Source organism: Tachysurus fulvidraco, chromosome 4, assembly GCF_022655615.1.
Source record: "Tachysurus fulvidraco isolate hzauxx_2018 chromosome 4, HZAU_PFXX_2.0, whole genome shotgun sequence".
Lineage (NCBI taxonomy): Eukaryota > Metazoa > Chordata > Actinopteri > Siluriformes > Bagridae > Tachysurus > Tachysurus fulvidraco.
Window position 1 is genome coordinate 3231228 of NC_062521.1, and position 18628 is coordinate 3249855.

Here is an 18628-nt window from a genome sequence, read left to right on the forward strand (position 1 = left end):
TAAATTTCAGCTATTGTAAGAGAGAGAGAGAGAGAGAGAGAGAGAGAGAGAGAGAGAGAGAGAGAGAGAGAGAGAAAGGGAGAGGGAGAGAGAGAAAGAGAGATGAAAGATTAATTGGAGAAATTTTTTAAAGTATTAAAAAAACATGCTTCAGGAATATCATTGTCAATACATTTCCCCCAGACACTCAATTAAGTGTAGCTTAGTGCAAAAATGTCATTTATAAATAGACCTGCCAGGCCGTGGGTACACACACACACACACACACACACACACACACACACACAAACGGCAGCAAAATATAAAGCTGTTATTCACATCTAATAGAATAATAATTATCTGAAAGGTTCACTATCAGAGATTAGAGCGATTATGGCGTTTTCTTACAAGTTACACGTTTAACAAAACACAACAGAACAATTTAAGCTAGTATTTCACACAACAGCTTAGGAGTTCCCCTAAAAAACAAGCCAGAGAACATGTGAAGGTGCTGATGGAAGGTTTTAGTCCAGGTACCATTTGTCTTCCAACCTCGAACATGACACGTTATAGTTTAATCTGAAAAAGCTCAGTCTTTTCTCTTATACGTCACAGCTTTCTCTGACACTGGAGTCTCTTCCATCCAGATTTTGGCTTGTTTATTATTTATGACTATCTGCTGCAGTTCTTCCAGCACACATCTTCAAATTTGTGTGTGTGTGTGAGAGAGAGAGAGAGAGAGAGAGAGAATGAATGAGATGCAGGAGACTCCGTCTGCTCTCGAGGTGTGATTAATACAGCACACACTCGCTCCTGCCTCACTTGCAAGACACACTGTGATTAAAAGCATCTATTAAACGTTCCTTTGCTTGCTCCCAATTAACTGCATGAATGAAAGTCAGCAGGTCTGATGTTTATTTTTGTCTCCCACCATCTAGTGTTCAGCAGGCATTATTGTGACCTCCGTTTGAGACCAGAGCAACAAAAAAAAAAAAAAACAAACAAAAAAAAACCTTCCATCTTCCATTTTTACTAGTTACACAGAGCAGACAACACAAAGACTACTGAGATGCCGGGAAAAAAACCTTTTATTCCTTGAAAACCTCACAGAGTGAGAATGCAGCCACGGTAAGGTATGAAGAAAGAAAGCGAGAGAAAGGTGACAGGGCAAAGAACGCAAACAAGTGCTTTCTTCTTTTCACTTGAAATTTTCTTTTGTCATTTTTTTTTCCGTCTTCAGACTGGTTAACTTCACCATAGGCGGATGTTAACGTTCAAACTGTCCATAATTTAAAACACACGCACACAACAAAAAAAAAAAACAAGAAAAAAAAAACAACAATAACCATCGCTGATCACTAGAACACCACGTAGGACTCACCAGAGCAATACCAACATCTGACTTAAATCAAATAAATCAGAAGCCTTTCTTTCTCAAGACACTTTTCTAACACGTTAAACCACACTAGAACATTCTGTAAATGTTACAATCATCATCTCGTCATCACAGGATGAGGGTTCCAGCTTCATTTACAGCACTGATGATGTCACAGTTATCCCAGGGATCATCCCAGAGAAAATCCTCACTAAGTGCTTTTTTATTTATTTATTTATTTATTTTTAAATCCACAGAAAATTGTGACCTTTCCAACTGAACACCTGATATTCAAACCGGGTCGAATTTCTCCAAGAACGAAGAAATCGGATTAATGTACTGGAAAGGTGGTTAAAAAAGGCGATGGCGGGGTCTCGGGAAAGACGACAGGCTGGCCTTTCCTCAACACTTGTGTCCTTAGCAGGTTGTGAATTCTGCAATACTGAGAACCAAATACTTTCCTATGCAGAATAGCGCCATCGTGTGGCAACACCAAACAGCTCTTCGCTACCAAGACACTGAACTATTGAAAATACACTTGACGGTTGTTAGCTGCTTCTGCCTCTGCAGCACATCACTTTAAAACTAAATCACGGCCCTAGCTACTTGGCACTGGACTAAAATTTAGCGTCTGCCGGGAACAGAAACGCCTGGATAGTGAAATAATCTGGATTAATCCGGGACACGCTCAGACTCTATGTACGCTGCACGCTCTTTTACCCCCTTTTCTAAGATACTATTCAAGCATTATTTAAACAACAGTGCAACTCAAGGCGATTAAAAAGGAGTAAACAAGTATCCCAGGCCGAATTCGAATCCGTCGGAGGGTCGGTGCTGTCGGGACTCCAGAGCTGAAACGGTTGTTTTAAAAAAGAAAAAAAAATGAAAAAGAAAAGAGGAGGCAAAAAAACAGCAGGGGACTCAATCTTCCAGATTCACCAACACGGTACTATCTAAAGGCACTGGGGTTTCTGACGGCTGGGTGCTTTCTGAATTTTTTTTTTTTTTTAAACACACTGTAATATGACCACAAAATTAATTTAACATTATTAAAGGGGCAAGTGATTTAATCAGAGAGGACGTTTTAATCGTCCTTTTTCTGGATTTAAAAAAAAAAAAAAAAAAAAAAAAAAAGTAAATTCAAATTAAGAGCTAAGTGTTGTAAATCCAAAACCTTGTCCCCTCCTTTCCAAAAAAAAAAAATAATAATAAAAATAAGGCCAATAATAATGTACAAGAAAAGTGTGAGCCTTTTTTTTTTGCACAAAAGACGAAAAAAAAAAAAAAAAAAAACGCACGCCGACGTCTGTGAGGTTTCTAGACATTTACAAGAAGAAAAAAAAAAAATCCAACAACAGCAGATTCCTACTCAGAGGGTGATGTCCCTTAAAATTTTTTTTTTTTTTTTTTTTTTTTTACTACAACAAACACAGTCACACAATACGACATCCTTCTGACCAGGCCAGAAATAGCAGTAGAAGAAGAAGAAAGAAAAAAAACCAACAACAAAAATGGAAGTCCCCAAACATTTTTGAAGAGGGGTCAGGTCTGGGCCTGAGAAGAAAAAGAAAACGAGAGAGAGAGAGAGAGAGAGAGAGAGAGAGTGAGAGAGAGAGAGAGATGGATGGCATGGTGAGCTGGCACAGGCATTCATTTTTTCATGGGCTGATAGACGGACGCGTTGGGGTCCAAGCCAGAAGGACTGGTGTCCATGAACTTGGAGGAGTAGTGCGGGGTGACTGGGTTCATGTTGCTGGTATCTGTTGAGTAAGCAATGCTGGGCATGACCGCCATCACCTCGGCAATCTTCTGTTTCAGATCTTTGATCTCCTGATCTTTCTGCAGGATCTGACCTGGAAGATGGAAAGGAACATGGATCAGGACTCTGGATCAGATTACACAGCATATTTCCATCCTATTTTAGTCCTTATCTATACGTTACGGGTAACAAGTAACGTTCGATATCAAACGCTGAATTTTTCACTTTAGTAATCGTTAGAAAATGGTGTCACGAGGACATCCACGTAGCTGCTCTCATCCTTTATCCGACGACACGCTTAAGATCTACTACGGTGCTACATAAACTGCACACTTCGGACAGTAACTCCAGCCGCGAGGCAAACCACAGGCGTGTGCATTTATCTTCTAATAGGTCCTCGTTTCTCTAGGAAAAGCGTCAACTAGTACAGTGGACCCTCCACATAAAAACGTGCATAAATCACTGATAGGGTGACGTTTCACGAAAAGGAGCCTCCTCCCGTGTCAGCGGTCAAGCTGAGCAGAACAAGGTCTTACTAACTTTGTGGGAGAGAAATAAAAAGGTAAACTTTGTCCGTTTCTATCTATTTATTTATTTATTTTAACACCAATGTGCGAACCTTGTGCGATTTCCAGCTGTCTTTTGGCGTCTCCGAGGGCAGAGAAAAGGTCCAGTTTGATTCTGGTCTCTGCACTTAAGCTGTTCTCCAAGTGCTGGGTCTTATCCTGCATGGCTGACAGCGCAGACATCAATACCTCGGTGTCCTTCTCGTTCTCTTTATATTTATGCAGCTCCTAAGAAGAACAGAGCATCAAAATTAAAACGACGCTTCAAGGATTTTTCGTGTTTTTCAATGTCAGGTGTAATTTACAGTTATTTTGGGATCCGTGTGAACCTTCGTGCTCGTCCTCACCTGGACTTTGAGCTCGAGCTCACGAATCAAATCCTCTTTGACTTTAATGTCCAGCGTGAGTTTCTTACACTCCGTCTCCAACTCGGAGATCCTCCTTCTTAGAGATTCTGTGCACTCACCTCTGAAAAATGCACAAAACAAAGAGACACACATTTGAGAGACGGACACGTCGAGGCAGATTAGAGGCGGCTCAGACGGTGGCACTGTGACCAGAAGGGCACGGAAATAAATGGACTGGAATGGATCAAGGATATTAAAGTCATCAGGCACGAAATTAACTCCGGCCTCAGCCCTCCTGATGACTACGTGCCGTGATGATCGAGACCGTTTAAAACGACAAACGATCTGTCAGAATCAGAATAAATAAATTACTGGTTTAATTCAGAACTGTGCTTCTATAAACGTATGACGCCATTAAAGGTGGGGTCTCCGTTGTTTGAAAGCCAATGTTGACATATAAAATCACCAAAACAAACACGCCCCTAACCCAAACGGGTCCCACCCCTGTATCGATAGCCCCCCCCACACATACATACGTAACCCAGGCGACTAACAGAAAGAAACGTGTCTTTATCATAGCTGAAGGGAAGAACAATACGACTGTAGATAAACAAACAAGCAAAAATGCCACACAAGCATAATCATGTAAAGGACAAAGGCATATATTAGTTCTGTGTAACAAAGCAAAACCAGCGTTACTCACCTATCGAGAAGGAAAAAAGCGCCTCGGCGTCTTAAGTAAAGTCGGCCACATATTCACAGGTCGGAGTTTCCCGAGTCGATAACTCCTGAGCTAAACGCTGTTACTACACAAAACGCGGTTGTAGCTGCCTCTCTACATTACCTCGATAGAAAAGAGGTGTTATTTGTGTAGTAACAGCGTTTAGCTCAGGAGTTATTGACTCGGGAAACTCCAACCTGTGAATATGTGGCCAACTTCCTGCTCCTTCAGTTCTCTCCAGCGCTGGAAAGCTGATCCTATATTAACACGTCCTACTTCTTGCCTTATCGTAAGTCTTTCTTCTCTTTCTTGCTTGTTTTTATCCTCCATGTCGATGTTAAAACCGCTTTCCACTAATGTCACACACGCGCACCGAACACTCTCTCCGCCCATATCGACAAGACACGCCCCTTTCTGCTCATTGGCTGCACGTTTGTTTTGTTTTCATAATCATTTGTTTCAAATCATTTTCATAACCGCCAATAAAATAGAACGAGGCATTAATAATCAGAACACAGCCGAGAAGCCCCATCCCACCCCAGCAAGGGCTCGGGTTTTCAGTAATATGACAAGTGCCAGCACCAGATCACTCGTTTCGTACAGAAACACGTGAAGCTCATATTACTGCAGCTGAAAGACACAGAATAAATGCCAAAGAATAAGTTTGACGCGTACCTGGATGCGGCTGCGAGGGCTACGGCTCTGGCCGCTGTGGCTTCCTCCAGCTTCTTCCGTTTCTTTTCCTCTGCCAGTTGCCTCTCTGCAGCCGCTCGTGCTTCCTGCTCCACCTTCAGGCGCTTCTCCAGCTGCCCCAGCATCTGCTTATCCTTTTGTTTAGCCTGCACGGCATTATGGAGCCTAAAACACACGTGTAAAAATACAACCGTTAAATATCTGAACGAATGCATGTAAGCAGGTGGAAAGCATACACAAAACACACACACAATGCGGTGAGGATATTTTTCTCACTTGTTCTGCAGAAGCTCGTTGTCCTGGCGGAGCTGGCTGAGTTCAGAGCGGATGCTGCGTTCTGACGTGCCCAGAGATCCCAGCTGGCAACGCAGGTCCTGCTCTGTCTGCCTGCTCGCCTGCAGCTCAGCCTTCAGCTTCTTCACGTCCTGCTCCAGCCTGAGGGGGGAGCAAGCGAGAGAGAACAGTGAGAGAGAGTGAGAGACAGAGAGAGAGAACAGAGTCGTATGTTTAGGAGTTCCAAGTTACGCCTTTTTCCAATGAGAGATACACAAGATATGATGGGCCTAGTGGTTAAGGTGTTGAGCTACCAATCGGAAGGTTGTGAGTTCGATCCCAAATCCACCAAGCTGCCACTGTTGGGCCCCTGAGCAAGGCCCTTAACCCTCAATTGCTCAGCTGTATAAAAATGAGTTAATGTAATTCGCTCTAGATAAAGGCGTCTGCCAAATGTAAATGATATCTACGACTGCATACTGTGATGTCACGTCCTGCCCCAGCCTTGTCTCCTCATGCCGTGTCATGCATTTAGAAATAGCAATACAAGCCTAAGTGTGCTTTCACGTACCCGCTGTATTTACTCCCAGCTGCCGTTTGTTTGGATGCCTAGCATACCTAGCACGGACTACTAGCCATGAACCGTGCTGCAGTGCGACTACAGTGAGACCAGCCTTAATAAGACCGACTCCAGGAGGAGAACGACCGATGAAAGGCGAGCGACGCCGACGTCCGATCAGAAAGCGGACCGAACGGACTAACAGGATAAAAGGTATGCTAAGTCAGGCTATTAAAAACCGAACCATTACAGTGAAACATTCATAGCAACGATCGCTACGTGTATAACGAGAATCAGCCTATCATTAAAGATGGCTGCGAGCGTTTGTGTGTTTTACCTGACCAGCGCCTCAGGCTTGCCGAGCTGGTTATTGGGGATGCAGTTCTCTGTGGGATCTCGGTGCCCCCCTTTCCCTCCGCACTTCTGCTTCTTCTCACCCTTCCCCGATGAAGAAGGAGGTCCCGTCGAGGAGGGCACGCTGCCGTTGGCCGTCCCGTGGCCGCGGGGCGACGAGTTACCCCCGCCTCCTCCGCCTACGCTGGCGTTTTTGTGATTTTTCGAGGAGGTGGAATTCGAGGACGAGGACGAGCACGACGACGAAGAGGTGTCCTCCTTCAGAAGCAGGTTCTCGGTGCTGCCCAGCAGCTCGGAGCTGCTCAGTCTCTTGCTGTTCACATTATTCTCCATGTACTCCAGCTCCTGTGTTTTATTATAGTCCGCTACAGGCAGGATGCTGCTGTGATGGTTCTGGTTCTGATTATGCTGTTTCTTAGACTCGCCCTTGCCTCGCTCTTTCTCACGGTACTCCAGCTCTGGTAACGTATTCGATGCCGGCTTCTTGCCTCCGGCGGAGCCGTTCTGAGCTGCGGGGGGTGAGTCGGCGTCGTGTACGCTTTTGGCCGCTGGTTTCGGAGAGAAAGAAGAGTTAAGATTGAAACCGGTAAACGACAACGAGATCAAAAACTGTGGAGGAAAGAGAGTTCCTGCTGCGGTGATCATAAAGCCATCCCTGCGCTGTGCTCCTCCCAGGACTAGTACACCTGTACACAGAATCATAATTCAACCATCCCTCTATCACCCAAGAGCTCAGGTTCCCTTTTTTACTGTCCTGTTCAAGGTCCTTATGTCATCTTAGGGATCTTTCCCTCATGCATCACCTCTGGCTTCCTCATTGGGCGTCTAAATTTACATCCGCATTTCTATTGAACTGCTGTTAAATCCTCTACAGAAAAAAGTACCTTAAAAAAAAAGCATCTGATCCACTTCTTATACCTTTTTGTACAGACAATAACTAGGATGATTCTCCTTCTGCTCTTTGGCACTGGCATTTAATGAGCATAAAATATAATGACAGTGTAGTGACTATATTTCAGAGAAAACCCTACAAAATAATCCTTCTCTAAAATCTATTCTTTATACACACAACTGTACTGTATTCTATTCACCAAAACAAAAGCTCGTATCCAAGAGACTATAAATTCCGGGTTCCTGATGATCAGGTTTATTGCTTACCCTCCTCTGCCTCTCTCTCTTGTTTCTGTAACATTTGCTGTTCTGGTGGCAGGGCCTGCTGGAGGAGCTGCATGTAGAACTCGTTCTCCTTCTGCACCTCCTTCTGCTTGCGTAGACGCATCTTGTAGCTCACGTAGCTCTTAAAGCCGAAGCCCAGCGTCACCACCGGGTACCCGATACTACAGAGAGACGGAGAGATGGATTAAAAACTGAACAGGAGACAGAGAGAGACAGAGAGAGATAGAGGGAGAGAGAGAGGGAGACAGACCAGACAGGAAGAGAGAGAGCGAGAGAGACAGAGAGAGACAGTGAGAGACAGAGAGAGAGAGAGAGACAGAGAGAGGGAGAGAGACAGACAGAAAGAGAGAGAGAGACACAGACAGAGAGAGACACAGACAGGGGGGGGTCACAATGAACATAAGTCACTTGTGGTTTCAAAACATTATTCCAGTTTCAGTTCTTAAACGAGTTGTTGGACTTCTCTGGACTTTCCACAGTCAGGTCTGCACTAGTTTTCTCTTCATCTTCACTACATGTTGTGTGTTGATATCTGTGATGTAAATTTGCCTTAAAAGGGTGTTAATAGGACACATTTCACACACCACCTGAGTCTCACCATCAACACTGACTACAATCTCTTGTCCGTTTGCCGATATGGTAAAAATCACCACACGGCCGAACGACGTGGATCAGAGTTAGAGGGTTCGGCTTATAGGAGAGATCGGATGCCATCCTGCAGTCATCTGGTGAAGAAGCTACAGCTGGTTCACTTTAACATTACATAGGTGTGTGTCGTGTCATAGGTGTGTGTGTACATTACATAGGTGTGTGTCGCGTCATAGGTGTGTGTGTACATTACATAGGTGTGTGTCGTGTCATAGGTGTGTGTCGTGTCATAGGTGTGTGTGTACATTACATAGGTGTGTGTCGTGTCATAGGTGTGTGTCGTGTCATAGGTGTGTGTGTACATTACATAGGTGTGTGTCGTGTCATAGGTGTGTGTCGTGTCATAGGTGTGTGTGTACATTACATAGGTGTGTGTCGTGTCATAGGTGTGTGTCGTGTCATAGGTGTGTGTGTACATTACATAGGTGTGTGTCGTGTCATAGGTGTGTGTGTACATTACATAGGTGTGTGTGTGTACATTACATAGGTGTGTGTCGTGTCATAGGTGTGTGTGTGTACATTACATAGGTGTGTGTCGTGTTTATATCTGCCTGCTCTTTGTCCTTGCTACTTGGTGAGACATTCCTCGAAAATCGCACCGCTTTCCGAATACAAACAGATGACACGGATGTCGAGGCGGCGCCGTGAAGTCGTTGCTGAAAACGTAAACGAGGCGCGTCGCTGACCGGATTCTTACCAGTGTGCTGCGAAGGGACGACACAAATCCACGTGGAAGTCCTTCAGATCTTTGAATCGTATCGCTGCCTCGATATAAACGAAGAGGATCCACAGGGACACGGTGGGGAGGCAGACACCTCTTTCTGTACACACAGGAAGATGAAGACATGAGTGTTCTCTAATCTACCTGATCAGAGCAGTAGCATCTCTCATAAGACTCACAGCACACACACACACACACACACACACACACACACACACACGGTATACAAGTCCGGTATTACAGCCATCAGCTGTAACAAGACCGTTTTTAAAAACTTAAATACGTGGGACACATTCTGTCCTCTGGTGGAGGACAAAGCAAGACCAAGTTCAGTTTGTCTAAATGTTCATGCAAAAAACATCATTTTCTCTTTTCGGCTGCGCCACAAAGCCATGCGCCGTGTTAGATTACCGGAGTCGAGTGTCGCTCGGTTTACGGCGACTCGGTTTAAGTCCCTGACTCGGTGTTTTTGGATTTTAGTGTTTCATAGTAAAGCTGCGCGGTTTATAAGACGTCGGCTAATTAACTGAATCCTTCGTTGACGCGCTTGTTTTACGGTGTTTCTTTTTTTTTTTTTTTACACAATTATACACAAAAACATTACACAAATTATATGAAGATCTAAATAAATAAATAAACAAACACTTTTTATTTTTTATATGAATACAGCCTGATGTTAAATACAGACTCGGAGCTGGTGTGCGTCTGTGTTTCTTTTGCTCTCTCTCGGTCTCACAATTCCTCCTCATCTTGCTTTATGTCTGTCTGTCTCTCCGTCCCCTTGTATCTCTGTCTCTCTCCTTGTCTCGGTCTTGGTGTGTCTCTGTATATACTGTAGGTCTCTCTCTCACTCTTTCTCCCAGCTCTCTCTCACTCTTTCTCCCAGCTCTCTCTCTCACTCTTTCTCCCAGCTCTCTCTCACTCTTTCTCCCAGCTCTCTCTCTCACTCTTTCTCTCAGCTCTCTCTCTCAGCTCGCTCGCTCGCTCTCTCTCTCTCTCTCTCTCAGCTCTCTCTCTCTCAGCTCGCTCGCTCTCTCAGCTCGCTCGCTCTCTCAGCTCGCTCGCTCTCTCAGCTCGCTCGCTCTCTCAGCTCGCTCGCTCTCTCAGCTCGCTCGCTCTCTCAGCTCGCTCGCTCTCTCAGCTCGCTCGCTCTCTCAGCTCGCTCTCTCTCTCAGCTCGCTCTCTCTCTCAGCTCGCTCTCTCTCTCAGCTCTCTCTCTCTCTCTCAGCTCTCTCTCTCTCTCTCAGCTCTCTCTCTCTCTCTCTCAGCTCTCTCTCTCTCTCTCAGCTCTCTCTCTCGGCTCTCTCTATCTCTCAGCTCGCTCTCTCTCAGCTCGCTCTCTCCATTTGTCTGTGTGCTACTGGAAGCACAAGTGATTTTTATTATTATTCTGATTCATCTGCACTTTCTGTTTCCTGGCACTCATTAGCACGCCCCCCCGAGCCATCGGCAGGTCCGGACACGGCTTTCTCGTAACCAGCCTTCGCTTTCTCTTCACTACACCGACATCTAAACCTGTCATCACGACCCTGTAGCTGTCATTAGCCTTTTTGCTGATAAGTGAGAAACAAGCTTGAACTGACCCGAGATATAACGAGTGTTCAGTTGGAATATTACTCACGACTAGCAGCCAGGTCTATAGTGCTGGCTTTTTCTCTCTTTTTCTTTTTTTTTTTAAATGTCATGGCAACGAAAAAGATTTTCATTTTTTAGGTATCAGCGAAACTAAATCTGTATTGCCTCGGGATTTTAAAGAAGCAACCAAGATTTCTCAACTAAAACTAGTTTTCTTAAACAAACAAACAAACATAAATAAATAAATAAATGCAACAAAGAATATTTTATATATTCTTTGTTATGCGAAATTAATCTTAAACTTAATCTTATGGTTTTAGTCTGCTGCCCCCGCGACCCGGCCCCGGATAAAGCGGTAGAAGATGGATGGATGGTTTTAAATTGTTTCAAAACCATAAGATTAAAACAAACAAACAAACAAACGGAAAAAAACAACTCGTTGAATAAAAATCCTAAAAATAAATCATTAAAAACAAACATATGCGAGCAGTAAATGAGTAATTCAGATAAAATAGTGAGAACTATTTGGTTACAGCAGGAAATGTAGCTTGGCAAAAAAAAAATATTGTGTATATATATATATATACACACACACACACATACACACACACACACACACACTTAATATTAAGAAATATCTTTCTTTCCATCAAACTTTAGGTCTCTCTCCAACCCCCTCACTGTCCCTCTATCTGTCCACCACCATATCAGTCTGTCTGCCTTTCTCTCCTTCGCTTATGCTGTCTCTCTCTCTCTATGACTGTCTCTCTCCTTCCCCATATATCTCTCAACATTTCTCCAACTTTCAGTCATTCTCTTTTCCACCATTACTATAAACATCTCTCTCTCTCTGTCTGTCTCTCTCTCTCTCGCCTCTCTGTCTGTCTGTCTCTCTCTCCCTCTGTCTGTCTCTCTGTCTCTCTCTCTCGCCTCTCTGTCTGTGTCTCTCCCTCTCTCTCGCCTCTCTGTCTGTGTCTCTCCCTCTCTCTCGCCTCTCTGTCTGTCTGTCGGTCTCTCTCTCCCCCTCTCTCACCTCTGTCTGTCTGTCTGTCTGCCTTTCAACCCTCTCTCTCCCCTCTCTGTCTGTCTCTCTGTCTGCCTTTCAACCCTCTCTCTCGTCTCTCTAGTCTGTCTCTCTCTCACCTCTCTGTCTGTCTCCCTGTCTGTCTGCCTCTCAACCCTCACTCTGCCTCTCTCTCTGTCTGCCTCTCTCTCTCTCTCTCTCTAGGTTTTATGTGCAGTTCATGAGAACCAACTTGTTTTTAACCTCTGATTTTCTTTTAACCCTTTAGCGGTCGCTTAATGATATACCTTTTCTTAAACTAGAAAAATGTCTGCAGCTTTTTTTTGCTTTTACCATTTGCCTATTTATTTATTTATTTATTTATTCATTTGTCTATTTATTTATTTATTTATTTATACTTATAAATAATTTTTCGATGACATACTAGGGATGACCTGTGATGAAAAATTATGAAGTACAAATGTATATATCTGGCAAATAGTAAATAAAGTATTGTTAAACCTCTCTCTCTCTCTCTCTCTGTCTGCCTCTCTCTCTCTCTCTCTGTCTGCCTCTCTCTCTCTCTCTCTGTCTGCCTCTCTCTCTCTCTCTCTGTCTGCCTCTCTCTCTCTCTCTCTCTCTCTCTCTCATTTGTCTTTATCATCAAGTTCTCATCGTCACTGTAGAAGCTATTTTTAATCTACTAAACATTTAGTTAGGAAGACGTCCTTCTCCTCGTGCTAAAAGTTAAGTACGACAGATGGCAAGCGTTTCACACGCTATTGAGTGGAAGTGCACTTTTCCACAGTGATGATTTCCACAGATGAATTCGACATGCATCACTTCAACGCTTTCGTTCATTTCAATCATTTCATGATCCTTCATTGGAGATTTATTTTTAGAAAAACTTTTCTACTTCACTTTGGAGCTTTTTCTAATGTGTGTGTGTGTGTGTGTGTGTGTGTGTGTGTAATGATGTGAGCAACTACAGTCACATATTGCTTTCCTAGTTCTGTGGTTTTAACATGGCCAGAAATGATTAAAATATATGAGGAAGCTCCAACTGCTTAAAGCAAAATTTGCTCACGTGACCCCTTTGACACGTGTTTGACTTGAGTTCGTATGAAACCTGGCAACGTTACACGGTATCTGGTTCAGAAATGAAGTCAGGCTTAAAGTGTTGATGTTACCTGTGTGCCAGACATACTGCACCCACACGTACGTGCTGGCAGCGAAGAACAGCCACTGCACGGGGATGAAGAGCAGGCATATGATGTCGGATGTAAACGCCACACACACGAAGAACACTGAGAAAGCCTGAAAGAAAAGATGATCGGCGGTCTAACAGTGTTCACACATCACACATGTGGCTCGTTTCAACATGTCAAGATAAGTCAGGGAGATTTTATTTTAAATAACAAAACACATATGGGTCTGTGGAAGAAGTGCAGAGGGAGACGCTCACCAGGCCCTGATATCTGAAGGAGTCGTACACGCTCCGGATGAAGAGCCAGAATGGCCAGAGGTACTCGAACCGGAACTCCAGCACAAAGTCGGCCAACAGCACCAGCGCCCAAACCACCAGGAACTTCAGGTACAGGAAGGTGCTGTGAGCCAAGATGAGAGGGAGAGGGAGGGAGAAGGAGGGAGAGAGAGAGAGAGACAGACAGAGAGTCATGAAGGAAGAAAGTCAGAGAGTGTGTGTGTGTGTGTGTGTGTGTGTGTGTGTGTGTGTGTGTGTGTGTGAGTGTGTGAGAGAGAGAGTGTGTGTCATGGACACAGAGTTAGAGAAAGAGAGAGCGAGAAAGAGCGAGTGAAAGAGATGGGGAGAGAGAGAGAGAGAGAGAGAGAGAGAGTCATGGAGGAAAAGAGTCAGAGAGTAAGCGTGAGAGAGATAGACAGACAGACAGAGTCATGGAGGAAGGGAGTCAAAGAGTGTGTGTGTGTGTGTGTGTGTGAGAGAGAGACAGACAGACAGAGAGAGAGAGAGACAGACAGACAGAGAGAGAGTCATGGAGGAACAGTGTCACAGAGAGAGAGAGAGAGAGAGAGAGAGAGAGAGGACACAGAGAGAGAGACAGAAAGAGTCATGGAGACAGAGAGTCAGAGAAAGAGCGAGTGAAAGAGACAGGGAGAGAAAGAGAGAGAAAACACCACTTCATTATAATCATTCTGTCCTTTACTTACTAAAGGAGAGGGTGAATAATAGATTAATTGATAAAGATTTATCAGAAGAATACTTTAACACGCTCTAAACTAGGTCTGGGTTCCTGCGTACTACTCACAAGCACATGTGTGGGACTGGTGATAAAACTCAGCTCTGATTGGTCAAGCGTCGTCCTGCTATCGAGATTAGTGACACGCCGCGAGTTACGAGAAGGTATTAAATGATGCTCCATTCAAAGCCACAACGATTTCATTTTCACTTCTTCTTCTGCTTTTTTTTTAAGCCACGTTTTTTGACGGTTCAGGGCGTCCCATAAATCTAGCAGCATTAAGCCGGTAGGATTCAAACAAGCAAACAAAAAAAAACAAAAACAAACGAAAAACAAAAGATTTACAGAAAGGATGTGCAATATTTTGTAGAATTATCTGGATTTATTCTTCCCCGCTTTCCACGTTAACCCGATGATGCAGGAAAGTATTTTTTCCCCTTATAAAAGACAGAAGATAAAGTACACGGTGATGGAAGGAGTCTCCAGTGTCAGAACTGTCTGTATTATAAGGCTGTCTGTCTGGATTATAAGGCGCAGTCTCAATTACGGGGTCTATTCCTGTATTTAACCCATACGTAATGTGCACCGTATTATAAGGCGCATGCTAAAACATACGGTCTACAAAAAAAAAGGTAACGGAAGCAAAACAGTGAGTTTAGTTGAACTTTATTCTACTATTTAACAATACACACACATTATTTTTTAATCAATCTTCTCCCACAAATCCATCAAAGTCCTCGTCTACTGTGTCTTCTTAACTTGGCGCAGTTAAGTTTTCTTGCTTCCTCCACTTCCGAACCATAGATACATTGATGTTGAATCCTTTCAGCTGCTCGATTCCCATTTACAACCGTGTAACTGATAGCATGTAGCTTGAATTGTGCCTCGTAAGCATCTGATTTGTATTGGCAGATGGCAAACCAACTTAAGGTGCATTTACCGCTAGTAAAGTGTGGAGCGCATAATGGTTAGGAAGAAACAAATGTTGTTTTGTAACATACCGGTAGTTATATCTATTGAAGGTTAAGGGCCTTGCTCAGGGGCCCTGCAGCGGCAACTTGGTGGACCTGGGATTCGAACCAATGACCTTCGGATCAGTAGTCAATCACCTTAACCACTGAGCTACCACATCCCACATGAAACAGAACGTGATCGCACACGACTGAGCATCTGAAAGTCAGTCAAAATATACCAATGGTGATTATTTTCCTGCCACAACAAACCGTCAGAACCCACATGACGGGTTTTTAGAAGCAGGTAGCATGACTCCCCAGGCCATTACACTGCAGGTGTGGTGTTAATGCGACAGAAAGACTAATCAGTGACTTGTAGAGCCAGAAGGATGGCATATTTGTGCTGTTATGGATATATTAAGCGTCTATCAGGTCTATGACACCGATGTCGACTAGCTACGATTACAAAAGGACAAAACAGAGCGAGTCGGATATACTTCGGTGACGAGTCATGTTTAGGAACTCGGGTTTAATGGACGAGATGCGATGCGACATGCGACTTAAGGGGAAGAAACGAATCTGGTCTTACATTTAAAGTCAAACAGAGGAAAAAACAAAACAAACGTGTGTGCGTGTGTGTGTGTGTGTGTATGTGTGTGAGTGCGTGACTCCATCCGAATGATAGCTATCTTAGTCTGATTCCAAAATAATCCAAAAGCATGACATCAGTCAGAAATTCATAGCAAAACTTGTAATCTTCAGCTGTTGATTAGCGCTATTTAAAATAATTAAGTGCCACAGAAAGATTAGAACCGACGAGAACCGATTTCATGAACACGTAGAAACCGATAACTTCGCGTTTCACACAAACTCATCTGACAACTTCTTTGTGTGTGTGTATGTTGTTTTTGCATATCACATTTACATGACACCTTTATCAATCTTCAATGTTTTCCACAAAGTGTCAGCATGCGGTAAAGCCGTTGTTGTTTTAAAGCATTTTAAAGCAGCCGGCAAAGCGGCGTGTGCAGGTTTTGTTTGGAGATCCGCAAAAAAAAGAGGGCCATGTTGGTTTCCATGGTAACTCGACATGAATTCATTTCACCAGAATTTAAGATGTTTATACCTAAAAAAATATGACTAATATATATATATATATTCTTGTGTCAAACGAACAGTTGACACTTGTAGCGACGCCCACAAAACTCCATAAAAGGTCATGTGCACAGACAGAAGGTAGGTGATGAGTGCTCAGGGTAAATATTTATTAATACATCATTCATAGTGTTGCTTGTTTACAGCAGACAGACAAACCCGTCCCCCCACGATATGTTTGGACTCTTCGTCACACCGCTCCCTTCGTGTGCATGATAAAGAACAAGTGAACATCTAGTCATGGGAACTGACTGGATGTTAAAGGATTGCTTCTTGCAGGAGGAAGCGTGTCTAGTGTTAAAAGGTCAATAGGTTTCATTTTATGTTCAGTTCATTCAGGGGGATCCCGTGTGGTGCACTAACGAGGTCCTGTGTGACATCATGTGATCTCGTTCAGTTCATCTCTGCTTTAATGTCTCTTTGATATCTCGGACAAATTGTTTCTTTAAGAGCATCACTTCAGCTGGACGTGGGGCAACTGGACAAGGAGGCAGAACACACTGATGTGACACATTCGAGAATCATTTCTCTTCTATTGTACTGTGTGCGCCTTCATATTTACACCCAGGCCAACTTAAACATTAATACATTCTTATGCGTTGGAGGATGATGATGAGGATGATGATGATGATGATGGTGGTGAGGAATGAGGGCCTAGCTCTGCCTACCAAGAGCTAATTAAAATTAGCTAGCTAAATCGGAGAACGCGTTTTGTTAACACAACCAAAATGAGACAACCCCGCCCCCTTTTACACCAAGAGCCGGTCTGATTGGGCAACGTCACCACGTACGCACGGGATGTCAAATCGCATCACAACAAGAGCGCCGTTCTAGCCAATCCTGCGCACGGAGGCGGGGACTTGACTGAATACGGGTGGGAGAAAAAAATAATAACGCCAACTAGCTACTGTTGCTCAAAAAAAAAAAAAAAAAAAAAATGACTTAGCCAAACAATGTTAGCAAGGTAAGCTAGCGTAAGGCTAAATGGAGCACACAAGAGCTAGCAGTCAGAAATGACACCGCAGCCCGTAGAGCTAAAGAAGCCTAGCGAGTAGCTGTGATGCTAAGTGTTAGCGCCTACCTGCCGTATATGCCCTCGGTGATACGGTTCCGTTTTAACGGCCGCCGGAGTTTGCTGCAGTCCGCATTGCGCCGCTTCATCCTCCTTCCCTTCGCTGAGGCGTTTTAATACCTAGCGTGATGCGGTCCAGCGGAACAACATTGAAGTCCCACAGAAATAATACAGCTAGCTAGGGTTAGCCAGCTAGCTAGCTGTTATTATTGTTATTATTATTATTATTTTTTAGCCGACTGGAAACAAAGAAATAAATAAAAAGCCTCACTGGAAGACCCTCCTCTTTTCTCCTCAAAGACACGCGCAGGCCAGTTAACGGACAGCTGCGCGAACCAATCACCTCCGAGCTCCGTCGGACGCTCGCGATCACATTGATTGATTGATAGCTATAGCGGTGCACGTCGCGCCGAGCTAATATAAGCAGCGCCTGCTTTTTTTTGTCACAGCCCAACAGAAAAAACACACATATCTGACAGCCTTCCTTTTCTTTTCTTTTTTTTAACGCTCCACCAATCTTTTTCTTTGTGGACAAATCAGGTAGTGAGAGCCAGCCAATCGGATGGCAGCATAGGCGGGTTCTACCCAATGAAGTTAGGATGGGGGCGTGGTTTGTAAACTCTACGCTATTTACTTAGGAAACGTGTCTCTACGTACGGTGTGTGCGTAAATAGTCGCTCAAGCAATATTTCACAAATATTTCAACATTGCAGCTTTTAATAAAAAAAATAATAATAAAAAAAGACGCACAAATTGAATATTGAGTTTGAGTATATAAATAAATTTTATTATAATTAATATATATATATATATACGTATACGTATACGTATATATATATATATATATATATATATATATATATATATATATATATTAATTATAATAAAATTGTGTGATATTTTTATTGGTAGAAAGACAATTAGCAATCCATGAACAATACCCTATTTATTTATTTATTTATTTATTTATTTATCTACTCAAACTCAATATTCAATTTGTGCGTCTTTATATATACGTGTATATATATATATATATATATATATATATATATATATATATATATATATATACACGTATATATATATATATATACGTATATATATATATATATATATATATATATATATATATATATATACACGTATATATATATATACGTGTATATATATATATATATATATATATATATATATATATATATATATATATATATATATATATATATATATATATATACACACACACACACACACACATACATTCTATACATGATATATTTAGAGACAGAATACAGTAAACCAGAAAGATTAAGAAGTGATGAGAAATAATTAGAGGTATAATGCACTTTTTGTTTTTGTTTTTGTTTTGTTAAGCTTTACCTTACTCTATTCTTCTGGATATAAAATGCAAATAAAAATCAATTTGTACAAATCTATGATTATTTACATAATATACAAAACATGCTTTTGAGAACTAGCGCAA

General features: G+C 42.8%; 1 protein-coding gene across 2 annotated transcripts; it reads right to left on the reverse strand.

The window, feature by feature from the left end:
• Window positions 1-1049: 1049 nt before the first annotated feature.
• Window positions 1050-17640, reverse strand: maco1b (macoilin 1b). Of its 2 annotated transcripts, XM_027165861.2 has the most exons (12): window positions 17417-17640; window positions 17155-17265; window positions 13215-13356; window positions 12940-13066; window positions 9148-9271; window positions 7785-7963; window positions 6610-7174; window positions 5717-5875; window positions 5423-5605; window positions 4027-4147; window positions 3733-3907; window positions 1050-3207 (listed from the first exon to the last, which is right to left on the reverse strand). In XM_027165861.2, exons 2-12 carry the CDS (start codon window positions 17232-17234, stop codon window positions 3005-3007), a joined length of 2058 nt encoding a protein of 685 aa, XP_027021662.1. In that variant the 5' UTR covers window positions 17235-17265; window positions 17417-17640; the 3' UTR covers window positions 1050-3004. The 2 variants fall into 2 exon arrangements, with proteins under 2 accessions (XP_027021662.1, XP_047668716.1); XM_047812760.1 differs by having other exon boundaries at window positions 17155-17640.
• Window positions 17641-18628: the final 988 nt, after the last annotated feature.